The following is a 12,894-nucleotide window of genomic DNA, read 5'->3' as shown; positions in this document are numbered from 1 at the left end:
CCACCGGATAATACTTTCCATGCTTGAGGAAAGTCGACAGATGATGAGATTGCAAGTCTCTGTGTATCGAGAACCTTGCGTCATGAAATGATGGTGGTTAGATTATCCCCGAACGTGGGCTGTAGATGGTTCGCTTGTCCCCGAACGTGGGCTATAGATGGTTCGCTTGTCCCCGAACGTGGGCTGTAGATGGTTCGCTTGTCCCCGAACGTGGGCTGTAGATGGTTCGCTTGTCCCCGGACGTGGGCTGTAGATGGTCCGCTTGTCCCCGGACGTGGGTTGTAGATGGTCCGCTTGTCCCCGGACGTGGGCTGTAGATGGTCCGCTTGTCCCCGGACGTGGGCTGTAGATGGTCCGCTTGTCCCCGGACGTGGGTTGTAGTTGGTTCGCTTGTCCCCGAACGTGGGCTGTAGATGGTCCGCTTCTCCCCGGACGTGGGTTGTAGTTGGTTCGCTTGTCCCCGAACATGGGTTGTAGATGAGACCTGCAAAAATAAATTTGCCAATAGACTCGTATATATTGTGATTGACTTAACCACTGACTTGACCAAGTTTGACTTGATGTGACATGACATGTGTATGACTTGTGAGTGTGTGTGTGTGTATATGTGTGTGTGCAGACACAAGCAAACGAAGATGCAAAAGCAAAAATTTTCCGTCAATTTTTGTCATGAGTGGAGGGTACCGACTTTCTCCCGAAAAAGAAAGATGTGAAAACTGAACTTTTATTTTCGAACTTCCCTCGATGAGAAAATTTTGAAAAAGTTTTTTTTTTTTTTAAACTTCCCCAAAAGAAAATACGCGAAAAAAAGGAAAGAAGTTTTGAACTTCCTCGTTGAGCAAGACAAAATGAATCGCATGGATTGGATTGCTTTTCTTGAAAGTAATGTATGCATGATGCATGTCCTTAGGCCAGGAGGCTAAGGATAATTACATCATGTGACACGATGAATGAACTTAGATCATGGAGCTAAGCATCATTTATGGTGTAAAGAAACGATCTTGAATGTCACTTAGGTCTGGAAGCTAAGCACATATACAGATGAAGTGATTGTTGCATAATGAACGTTGCTTAGGTCAAGGAGCTAAGCACGATATGCTTTGTATGATTAAAAATCATTGATATATAAATGTTTCTCAGCACATTATGCGATGCATGAAACAATGAATATTGCTCAGGTCAGGAAGCTAAGCAAGTATAGTCTTGAAAGATGATGAAGCATGCACAGTGTTAAAACAAGACTTCATGATAAAGGGCTCTTAAAGGGAATGATGATTTATATGGATATGGATGTGAGAGTGAAGTGAAGTGTGTGAATGGGATACTAAGGCTGGCTGCAATGGTTATGGTGATGGAAATATATGTGAGAAGAGTCAATGATGATGACTCTTTAGGCTGGGTAAGCTAATGTGATGTGGGTTCAAGCCCCCAAGTCTAGCTCTAGATGGGTAAGGGTAAGCATTGGATATTCTTTGACTCGATCATGTATGGATATGAATATGAATGTGGTCGCACCTCAATGTGAGGTTGCCTACGTATCCGTTAGGAATCAGGCCGAACGTAGCTCTAACCAAACTTTGCACAAGTGTGTGTACACCTAAAAGAGGTCTTTCAAGGGTTGTAATGTGGTTAAGCTGAAGGTTTAAGGAAGAAAGGGGTAAAAGGCTCAAGACCCGAGAGAAGCCCCCAAGATATGCAATGATGTTTTAAACTTTGCAAGTTTTATTTTTCATATATATATATTTTTTTAATTCTTTTGAATCAATGTAGGCAATCTCAGATCATGCGGTCCATCACTCACTTAGCATTCATGTTTCTCAGGCACGGTACCAAGCACTCGATGAGAGACGCAATTTGAGACGTGTTTATATCAAAGACATTGGAACACTTGCCTTTAGACATTGTTAAATTGTTGCTTTACTGCTTTTTTTTACTTGCTTTATGAATGTTATACAATTACACATCTTCCAATCCCAAGGTTAAGTGAATGTGGGTTGAAGAAATGAAAGCCAAACGTTAGACGAGGCTCAAAATGGTTGATGAAGAAATGGAATGCGATTGAACGGTTAAGAGGGAATGACAGGGTTGCAAAGGTGCCTCAAGTCATTGGTGTACCTTGGGTTTAGTTCGGTAATTGATTTTTTTTTTATTATTTTTTTTAGAATGAATGAATGAATGAAAAATTCTATGATCGAGATGCAAAGGAAATTTGCTCATTTTATTAATGGAAAAGGTGAACGAAACACATGAAACATATAAAAATTCAGAATGGAAAACCTATGCTAGACATGAATGGGGGAATGGAGATGAATGATAAAGAAAGAAATCATGAAATCTTGCACGAAGGATCTGCTGTGTGCCTTGTGTTCATTACTTCTTGCCGCCTGGAGGGACAAGAAGTTTGTTTGCATCCACCAAGTCTTGAATGACGTTCTTCAAATTCCAACATTGCTCCGTAGTGTGGCCCCTTCCTTGATGGTACTTGCAATGGGCATTGGGATTCCATTTGGCGCTCCTTTTCTTCAGGTTTTGGCTCTAGAAATGTCCCAATAGCTGTGATCAAGCCTTGACTGTAAAGGCGATCAAAGGCCGCATCATAAGTCATTCCTAAAGGAGTGTAAGTTCTTTTCTTCTTGGGCAATGGAGTATCAAGAGCTAACACTTCATTGAGATCAACTTGGCTTATATTGTTGGTAGTATTTTCGTGCTTAGAAGACAAAGAAGAAGGATGGTCGTTCTTCTTGTTTTTCCAAGTGTTATTATTGTTACTACCAGCAGTCTTTATTAGCTCATCCTCGATATTGATGCCGATGTCATATACAGCTTCGAAAGTGTTCAGTGGAAGAAATTTGAGATGTTCCCTATATTTATGAGTCAGATTTTGAATAAAGAGGCGAACCATCTCTCTTTCTTTGGGAGGATCTACCAAGAGTGAAGTTGTTTCCCTCCACCTGTTCAGGTAAGCAGTGAAGCCTTCATTCTTTTTCTGTTTGAGAATGGAGAGTTCACGTTCAGAAGTTTTAGTTTGAATGTTACACTTGTAACGATTCATGAAACTGTCGGTGACATCTTGCCAAGTCGCAGTATGCTTGGCATCTAAGGAATAAAACCATTGTTGGCAAGCATGTTCTAAGGAGAGAGGGAACGTCGTAGGGAAGAGTGTTACGTCCAATCCCTTAAGAGCCATGGTTGCAGAGAACGCCTTCAAATGGAATATTAGATTGTCAGTAGGCTTGAACTTTGGAATATCAGCAGTGGAGAACTTTTCAAGGAGTCTGTCCTTCACATCCAAAAGAGTAGGAGGCCGTTCCACATAAGTGAAATCCTCAGAAATTTTACGCATTTGTTCCTTCAGTTTGTCAAGGGTGGAAACAGTGACCTTGTTTTGTTCCATGGTAGTGACCCTAGTGGTAAGGGTTTGCATCATGACAGACAGTGCCTCGATGGATTTTTTGATGTTCTCAATATATTCTTTAGTGGCCACTGAAAGTTGATGAGCAATGGAGATGGCAAAGTTCTCTTTGAACGCCTATTAGATCTGAGAGATTGTTGCGGTAATGACTCGAACCGTATTAATCTATCCCTGTTCCTTGACCAAGTACTATGAAATAAAATAATTCACTTAATTATTTGACTCATTGCTCAAGATATGAAAGGAAGGAAAAAATAGACATTTGAAAACAGGTGAGAAAACTCCACTCATTTTTTTATTATGACGAAAAAAGGGTGCATGAACCTAGTATACGATCATAAACGACCTGGTGCACGACTCGAGTCGGAACATAAAGAAAGTGTGTGGACTATACTTGACTCGTGAGTGACTAAGTGATGTTATAAGGCTCGTGGTATGATCGTATGGCTAGACATGTGAACAATAACCAAAATGACTGACGCGAGGACCAAATTAACATGGAAGACTTAAAAAAAGATGACTGGACTTATTTCAAGGGCACCGTGACACGGAAAACTGTACCGTGTCACGTGACAAGCTGCAATGACGCGGCATGTTTTTTTTTTAAATCCACCGTGTCACGGTAGAAATTGCCGTGACACGGTGAACTTTCCCGTGCCACGGTAAACATTCCCGTGCCACGGTGGATGCTGACGTGGCATGATTTTTTAATTTTTTTTTTGGAAATCCACTGTGCCATGGTGGAAATTGCCGTGACACGGTAGAGTTTCCCGTGGCGCGGCAGACTTTTTAAAAAATTTTTTTTTTTTGGAAATCCACCGTGTCACGGTAGAAATTTGCCGTGACACGGTAGAGTTTCCCGTGGCGCGACATATATTTTTTTTTTTTTTTATGAAATCCACCGTGTCACGGTGGAAATTTTCCGTGACACGGTAGAGTTTCCCGTGGCGCAGCAGACTTTTTTTTTTTTTTTTTGCTGCAGGTCCACCGCGCCACGGTGGACTGTGCCGTGACACGGTGGACAGTCCCGTGTCGCAGCAACCCTTCCCTTTTTTTTTTGCTAATTACTAAGTGAGTACGGTCCATTGGCAATCGTTAGTCATAAAATAATCCACCATAGACAAAGAAAGATCGTTAACAAAACGACCAAACATAAAACACGTAGGCACAATGATGCAAAGAATAGTTCGCAACCTACGGTCAAGTTCTATGTTCGACTATGGTCAAGTTTATTTGGTGTCAATAGGGTACCATGGTTAAGAGTTTGGACGCGTTAGCAAGGCAACCTCCCTTGAGGGTGTATGCCAACGGGCGGCTCCGCGAGTTCGTGATGAAATCGAACTCGAATCCATGGTTTGGGTGGATTTAATAACTCGGATGAACCCTTATTGCCATGAGCGTTTTTGGGTTGATAGAGCTTAAATCCCCCGGGGCTAAGACGTATGTAGAACATACACGTTTTTTCAGAAAAATCGAAGGAAGTTGACTGTGAGAAGAGAAAACAAGCCACCAGACTGATTTTAGGACTGCCGTGACACGGTAGAGGTTCCCGTTCCACGGTATTGCACACCGTCAGACGGTGCACTGTACCGTGACACGGTAGTCAGAAAATCTGACTGGCGTCCTGTTCTCTTCGTACGCAATCAAGTTATTCAATTTCTCCTACGGGACAGACCTAACGCGACGTTTAAACGCCTATGCTTATGCAAAAATGCCAAATTAATCACAGGAATATTTTTCAAGAATCTTTCAAGTCTCATCCACTCATCTTAATTAAATACCGATCACTCAAATCGATAAATAACCAAGAATCCTTCCCAGTGGAGTCGTCAAATTGTAGGCGTCGCTCGAAGTGCGCCTACGTTAAAGCATGTTGTGAATATGCTTGGCAATCATAGGAAGTGGGAATTGACATAATACGATTAGGGACAAGGAAAGTAGGGAGCCGCCAACAAGTTTTTAAGGAACTTATAAACCGTTCACGGATCATAAAAGGCAACCACGATAAAGGGACAACGATAGGCAACAACGATTGACCCGTGAAGGTTACACCCCATTCATAATCCATGAGATTACTAAGTCCATATGGTTCGGAACCACGAAAGGAGGATCGGGGATGATGGTACAAAGTGAGTCATGGAGTCACATTCGCCCGTATTGGCCTCTACTCGATTCTTATCGTGAAAAGTGATTCCTGCGACCTCAAAGGCATGCAAACAATGATTCAATTTTCTCCAAACTATTATTAGGCTAAATTGGTTAAATATTAATGCAACACATAATTCTAAAATATTAGTGATCACTTGATTAAACAATAAGATTAAAAAGGAACCTGAACCGGTTGTCCAAATTATCTTATTAGGCGTGATTTTCAATTACATATTCCCTTTAAACATGTAATATGGTGATCATAAATAATCGAATAAACATTAATATTGGAAGCAATTTAACAATAGTTCTAACAATACAAAAATCGTTAGAAAAATAATAGAATTAAAAGGAACATAATTCTTACTTTGATTCTGTTTGTTTGCAACTACAAAATAATAAACGAGTTAGTAACTTCAAGGAAATAATAATAGAACAATAATTAAATTAAATTAGAAAGAGTAGAGTTGATTTGGGGCCAAACCCTCAAACAGTTCTACCTTTCACGCCTTGGCTTAAGGACAGAACCACGAGTAAAGTATGGACTCCTTGGAGTGCTTGAAGAAGGAATTTTGAAAGAAGAAGGGTAGGCTAGTGTCTAGGCTAAAGCATAGAAGAGAGAAAAATAGAGAATTAATTGATGCCCCGTACATCAGAAATGAGGGGGTATTTATAGAGAAAATGTGCTAAGGGAACACACGGAACCCTAAAATAATAAAAACCCTAAAAAAGTATCCCGCGACACGGCAAACTGTACCGTGACACGGGAAATCCCACCGTCAGACGGGAAACATTCCCGTGACACGGTGTAAATTTTGAGTGACGCGGGAAATATTTAGTAAACGGGGGAGAAAACGCGTTAAGGGTTTACGCGAAAAGGACACGGAAATCCCCGTGTCACAGCAGGTTTCCCGTGTCACGGGAAATTCCACCGTCAAATGGGAAAGTTTCCCGTGACTCGGTGGACAGCTGCCGTGGCGCGGGAATTTTCATTCCGCTTTTCCATCTAACACTACGCCAAAAACATTATATAACAGCACATGATTAATAGCGGTTCAACTAAAACCGCTCTAAAAAGTACCTCCATTAACTTCTAATGGCGGTTTTGGGTTTTAAGGAAGTTTTTAAAGCGGTTATAATAGAACCGCTATCAAAAGTAAAGAAAAAAGGCGCCTGAAATTAAAGCCTACAACCCGCAAAAACTCAAAACCCTCGCAAAAACTCAAACCCTTGCAAAAAACTCAAAACTACCAACCCTCTCAAACCCTCGCAAAAAACTCAAACTGAAAACCCTCTCAAACCCTCGCAAAAAACTCAAACTGAAAACCCTCTCAAACCAGAATCCCTCATCCGGCAACCTCACTACCTCCGGCGACGTCACTACCGGTCTGGCGACCTCCCTTTCTCTGTTTCTCTCTCCTCTCCTCCATTACTCCCTTTCTTCGCCATCTTCGTCGCCATCTTCGCAACTCTAAGACTCCAATCTGCAGGTTCGAAATTCTTACTTCTTATTATCGATTTTCTGTAATTTTTTTTCGAATTTCACTTCTTATCATTTTTTGGTGGATGATTTCGGATTAGGGTAAGAGGAATTCGAGTGAGGTAAGGTTTGAAGAGGAGTTTTGATGTGGTTGACGTTTCTGTTTTCGTTTGCGAGGGTTTGGTTAATTTGGTTAATTTGTTGAATTTGTTGTTGGATGCACTTTTTTTTGTTGAATGTAATTTGATATGTATTTTTACTTTGTTGAATTTCTATTTTTTTGGTTGAATGTGTTTCGAATATCTGTTTTTTTAATTTATTTTTGAATTATCTTGTTGAATATATTCTGAAATTGTAGTTCTAATAGCCTCAAACCCAAATCTTCCGATTCATGATTTTTCCTAAAACCCAAGTGTTTCATGATTTTTGTTGTAGATTCTAAACAGCCCAACAAAGACAGGAGCACCTTTGGCAAGTAAGACTGGACGAGGCGAGTCTGTGGACTCCGCTCTGGTCTGCGAGGACGACTGGACGAGGCGAGTAAGGCGACCCTTGGCCGCGGCGAACAGCATCGAGTCACCGACGACAGCTGACTTAGTTCAGTTTAATCAGAGGTTAGTTTTCTTTTGTATTTGTTGAAAATTTGATTGTATTTTAGTTTGTAAAGTTGTATTTTGTAATTGTAATTGTGAATTTGTGATTGTAATTGGAAATTTGTGATTTGTGATTTGTGATTTTGTGATTGTTGATTTGTTGTTGAGGACTTGAATTTGTGATTGAAATTGGAAAATAAAGAAAGATACAAAATGAAAGAAAATGAGATTAAATGTCTTTGAAATTAAAGAAGGAAGAAAAAGAAAATAGAATGAAGTTTTTGAAATTGAATTTTGGACTAGTAAAATTGTTGCGATACAACTGTACTACATACAGTGCAATGTACATTAGACATTTGAAGGTGGTGATTTTTTCATGAGCAACTTTTCAGGATTATTTCATCTTTTTATTTTTCTTTTGATTGATTTGGCACATATGCAAAAGGGTAAGTTTGGATATGTTGTGTGTGCGCTCTTCTTTTGAGTTTTGCCTAAACAAGATAAAGGTTATTTTACAAGTCACATTTCTTTGTATATTTTGTGTATGGGATGTAACCTGTAACACACAGTAAGGTAATTTTGCCATTTTTGTTGGTTATTACGGTTGAAATTGGAAAATGGTGTAAGATACAAAATGAAAGAAAATGAGCTTAAATATTTAATGATTAAATGTAAGACAATATGATACAACCGTTTGATTTGTAATTTAATTAGCACATTTTCTGGTTGTACACTTTATTTTTTTTTTTGTTGGTTTTGATATGTAGACACATTTTTTCACTAACATAGACATGATTAATAAAGGCTACGTGTGTATTGTTATTGCTACATCATAGTTGTCATGGATCGAAATTGGATGCATGCTCGGCGTAATAGTGATGAGTATGAGCATGGAGTAGAAGAGTTCATTGAATTTGCAAGAAAACATGCTGAGGACGCAACACATATTTTATGTCCATGTGTTGATTGTAATAATATGGTTCGACTTAATATTGAGGACGTAAAAGTTCACTTGATGGCTAAAGGCATTAATCAATTTTACAAGTGTTGGTTACATCATGGTGAGATATTAGGGGAGGTTCCTAATGTGCACGGTATGATGGATTTTGAAACTGGGATGGAAGTAGAGATGGATGGAGAATCTTCCGGTGAAGATAATGAGTTTGAAGAAATGGCAAAAGCTTTGGAGGAAAACTTTGCAGATTGTCCGGAGATGTTTGATAACTTGTGTAGTGATGCAAAGAAACCTTTGTATTCGGGATGCACTAAATATAGTAGATTATCTGCTATTATCAAATTGTTTAATGTCAAAGCAAGTAATGGAGTAACAGATAAAGGCTTTGCTGGTTTCTTAGATGCAATACATGACATGCTCCCACATGGAAACCTACTTCCAACTCGCACCTATGATGCTAAAAAGATGCTAAGCTCTATTGGCTTGACTTATGAAAGAATCCATGCATGTCCAAACGACTGCATCTTGTATCGCAAAGAGTATTCGTTGTTGGAGTATTGTCCCAAATGTAAAGCTCCAATATATAAGAAAAAGAAGATTCCGGCCAAAGTAATGTGGTATTTTCCAATTTTGCCAAGGTTTAGACGACTTTTTAGCATTCTAGAAACTGCAAAGAGTTTGACATGGCATGCGGATGAATGGAAGAATGATGGTATGTTAAGACATCCGGCCGATTCCCCACAATGGATCAAAATTGACAAGGATTTCCATGATTTTGGTAAGGAGCCTAGAAATCTAAGACTTGCCCTTGCAAGTGATGGTGTGAACCCTCATGGTAATCAAAGTAGCACTCATAGTACATGGCCGGTAATCTTAATGATTTATAACCTTTCTCCTTCTTTAATTATGAAACGGAAGTATATGATGCTTTCAATGTTAATATCAGGACCAAGACAACCTGGCCATGATATAGACATTTATTTGGCTCCTTTGATTGAAGATTTAAAATTGATGTGGGATTCTGGCATTGAAGTGTTTGATGCGCATCGTAATGAAACTTTTAATTTAAGAGCCATGCTTTTCGGCACAATAAATGATTTTCCCGCTTATGGTCACTTGTCAGGTTATACTGTGAAAGGTTATAAAGCATGCCCTATATGTCAAGAGAACACAACTTCAACTAAGTTGAAAAACTCAGGAAAAAAGGAAAGGAAAAATTCTGGGAAAGTTGTCTACTTGGGAAATCGTAAGTTTTTGCCGGTGCAACATCGTTATCGAAGGTGGAGGAAAGCTTTTGATGGTAATGCTGAAGAGGGTAGAGCTCCGGTTCCTCCAACAGGTCTCCAGATATTACAAAAAGTAGAGGGCTTAGATGTAAATCATGGAAAGTTGCACTCCTCCCAGGTTCCAACTCGTGGCTATAAGAAGAGGTCGATTTTTTTTGATCTTCCTTATTGGAAGGACTTACATGTTAGACATTTTCTTGATGTCATGCACATTGAGAAAAATGTTTGTGAAAGTCTTGTTAGCACACTACTCAATACACCAGGCAAGAGCAAAGACTCGCTTCATGCTAGAAATGATTTAGTCGACATGGGAATTAGACCTGAGTTACATCCTGTTATGCATGGTGATCGTACATATCTTCCTCCAGCGTGCTATACTCTAAGTAAAAAAGAGAAAAAAATATTTTGTGAGTGTTTACATGGTGTGAAGGTTCCTGATGGATATTCTTCCAATATTAAAAATCTTGTGTCTTTGAAAGATAATAAACTTTTAGGTTTGAAATCTCATGATTACCATGTACTCATGGAGCATTTTCTTCCTATTCCTATTCGCTCCATTTTGCCTGAAGATGTTCGAAATGCCATGAAAAGACTTTGCATTTTCTTTGGTGAGATATGTAGAAAAGAAATCGACCCTTTAAAGCTACCTAACTTGCAAAAGGAAGTTATTGTTACTTTATGTCAGTTGGAGATGTATTTTCCACCTTCTTTCTTTGATATAATGGTCCATTTAACAATACACTTGGTTAGAGAAATTCAGTTGTGTGGGCCAGCATATCTAAGATACATGTATCCTATTGAGAGATACATGAAGATTTTGAAGGATTACGTAAAGAGTGGAAGCCATCCGGAAGGTTGTATGGTTGAGCGCTACCTAGTAGAGGAGGCCATTGATCTTTGTAGTGATTACCTCTCTTTTATTGATGCGGTTGGAATTCCAAAGCCTAGGCATGATGGAAGTTTGAATGGGCAAGGGAAAGGGATCATGGGAAATAAGGTGTTGACTATAAACCCTGAAATGTGGCATCGCGCGCACTTGTATGTCTTGCATAATAGTTCGGAGGTTGATCCATATGTGGAAGAACATATGGATTACTTAAGGACCCTTTATCCAATTAAGAGTGAGAAGTGGATTACTGACAAACACAATTCATGCTTTATTGAGTGGTTAAAGGCTCGAGTTGGAGATGAAATAGCTCAATCACCTTTTGATGTTTCTGATAGACTTAAATGGTTGTCCCGAGGTCCTAGTAAAGATGTCTTCTCATATTCTGGTTACCAGATAAATGGGTTTACATTCTGTACAAAGGGTAGGGACAATGAAACTACAACACAAAATAGTGGGGTGTCAATTGTAGCACAAGCTATGCATATCTCAAGCGCAAAAGACAAGAACCCCATTTATGCAAATATGTCTTACTATGGAGTAATTGAAAACATTTGGGAATTGGACTATGGGCTGTTTAGAATTCCTATATTTGGTTGTAAGTGGGCTGATAACAATAATGGAGTTCGTTTTGACCATAAAGCCGGTTTCACATTTGTTGATCTCAATAGAGTGGGTAGTAAGGATGATCCATTCATATTGGCCAGTCAAGCAACACAAGTTTTCTATGTTATTGACCCAGCTAATAAAAGATGGTCTTTTGTTTTGTCGTCGAACAAAAGATATCCTATCGATGATGAGGACCATGAATTAGATGAAAGGGAAGATCCTTCGTTTGTACTGCCATCACAACCACTCGATGATCAAGTTATTGAAGAAGATTTTTATAAAAGAGATGATCATGAGGAGGGGATATGGGTACATGCGGAGGAAGGAGCTACCAAATCCAAGAAAAAAAGAAAAAAAACTTGACATGGTACTATATTTGCTTCTGTTTTTTTGCTTTTGCTTCTGTTAATTTTGCTTCTGGTTCTGCTTTTGGTTTTGCTATTTTTGCTTCTCGTTCTGCCTTTTGATTTTGCTTCTGCTTGTGGTTCTGCTTTTTGGTTCTGGTTCTGCTTTTGGTTCTGCCTTTTGCTTTTGCTTCTGGTTTTGCTTTTGCTTTTGGTTCTGCTCTGCTTTTTCTTCTGTTCTTCTTCTGGTTCTGCCTTTGCTTCTACTTCTGCTTCTGGTTGTGCTTCTGCTGCTGTATTCAGTACAACAGTAGTGCTTCTGTGTACAGCAGTGCTTCAGTACAGCAGTACAGTACGATTTGTGCTATTGCTTTGCTTCTGTATTCAGTACAGTTTGTGCTTCTATATTCACTTAATATAGTCTGCTGCTGCTTGTAATTCAGATAAATGGACTCGAATGAAAAAAACAAAGGTGAGTGGGTTCCTTGCCCAAGAAAAGGAAAAGCTGAAAAAGGTCGTGGAGCAACTAAAATGAGTAAGATTGTTCGAGCAAGACATAAGGGAAAAGTTTTTCAACCTTCATGGAATCGCAATGGATTGCCTATAGGGAAAGAAAGTGTGACGATGATGAGTTATTGGGGAACAACCATCCGTAAGAATGTTCCCATTACTATTCCTGATTGGAAACATGTTCCCCAACGTTTGCTAGATTCATTATTCGAAGAACTCAAGGTACTATTCTCAATTGTGCTCAAAATTTATATTATTGTTACATTTGTGCACATGCCTAAAAACTAAGTTTGTTAATATTCTCCTGACCTTTGTGCTTGTAGTTGATATACAAGGTTGACGAAAGTAGGAGGAAATTTATGATGACCAAAGCTAATATTGCTTGGAGAAACTTTAAGTCTTCGCTCTCAAGAGAATGGATATGGACTGAAGATATGGAGATACGTAAGACACCACCAAAACAATACGATTTCATCAAGTTAAATGACTGGACTGAATTTGTAACAAGTCGGCTAAAAGAAGAATGGGAGGTAATTTACGACTTGATTGTGTAGTATAGATACTTTCTACCACACCTATATTGACCATTTTGTAATCATCGTTTGACGAATAGGAGAAGAGTGAAGCTGCTAGAAAGTCTGCAAAAGGAAATATTTATCCTCAAAAACGAG

At 39.2% G+C, this 12,894-nt stretch overlaps 1 protein-coding gene across 1 annotated transcript; it reads left to right on the top strand.

Moving 5' to 3' along the window:
- Window positions 1-8,474: 8,474 nt before the first annotated feature.
- Window positions 8,475-12,151, top strand: LOC145557384 (uncharacterized). Its single transcript, XM_081618565.1, has 2 exons — window positions 8,475-11,678; window positions 12,017-12,151. The coding sequence occupies exons 1-2, from the start codon at window positions 8,475-8,477 to the stop codon at window positions 12,149-12,151; spliced, it is 3,339 nt and encodes a 1,112-aa protein (XP_081474691.1).
- Window positions 12,152-12,894: the final 743 nt, after the last annotated feature.

Source organism: Chenopodium album, chromosome 9 (assembly GCF_948465745.1).
Source record: "Chenopodium album chromosome 9, dcCheAlbu1.1, whole genome shotgun sequence".
NCBI classification, from domain to species: Eukaryota; Viridiplantae; Streptophyta; class Magnoliopsida; order Caryophyllales; family Amaranthaceae; genus Chenopodium; species Chenopodium album.
Note: the sequence above shows the minus strand (reverse complement) of the source record. Positions and strands in the feature narration are given on the sequence as shown.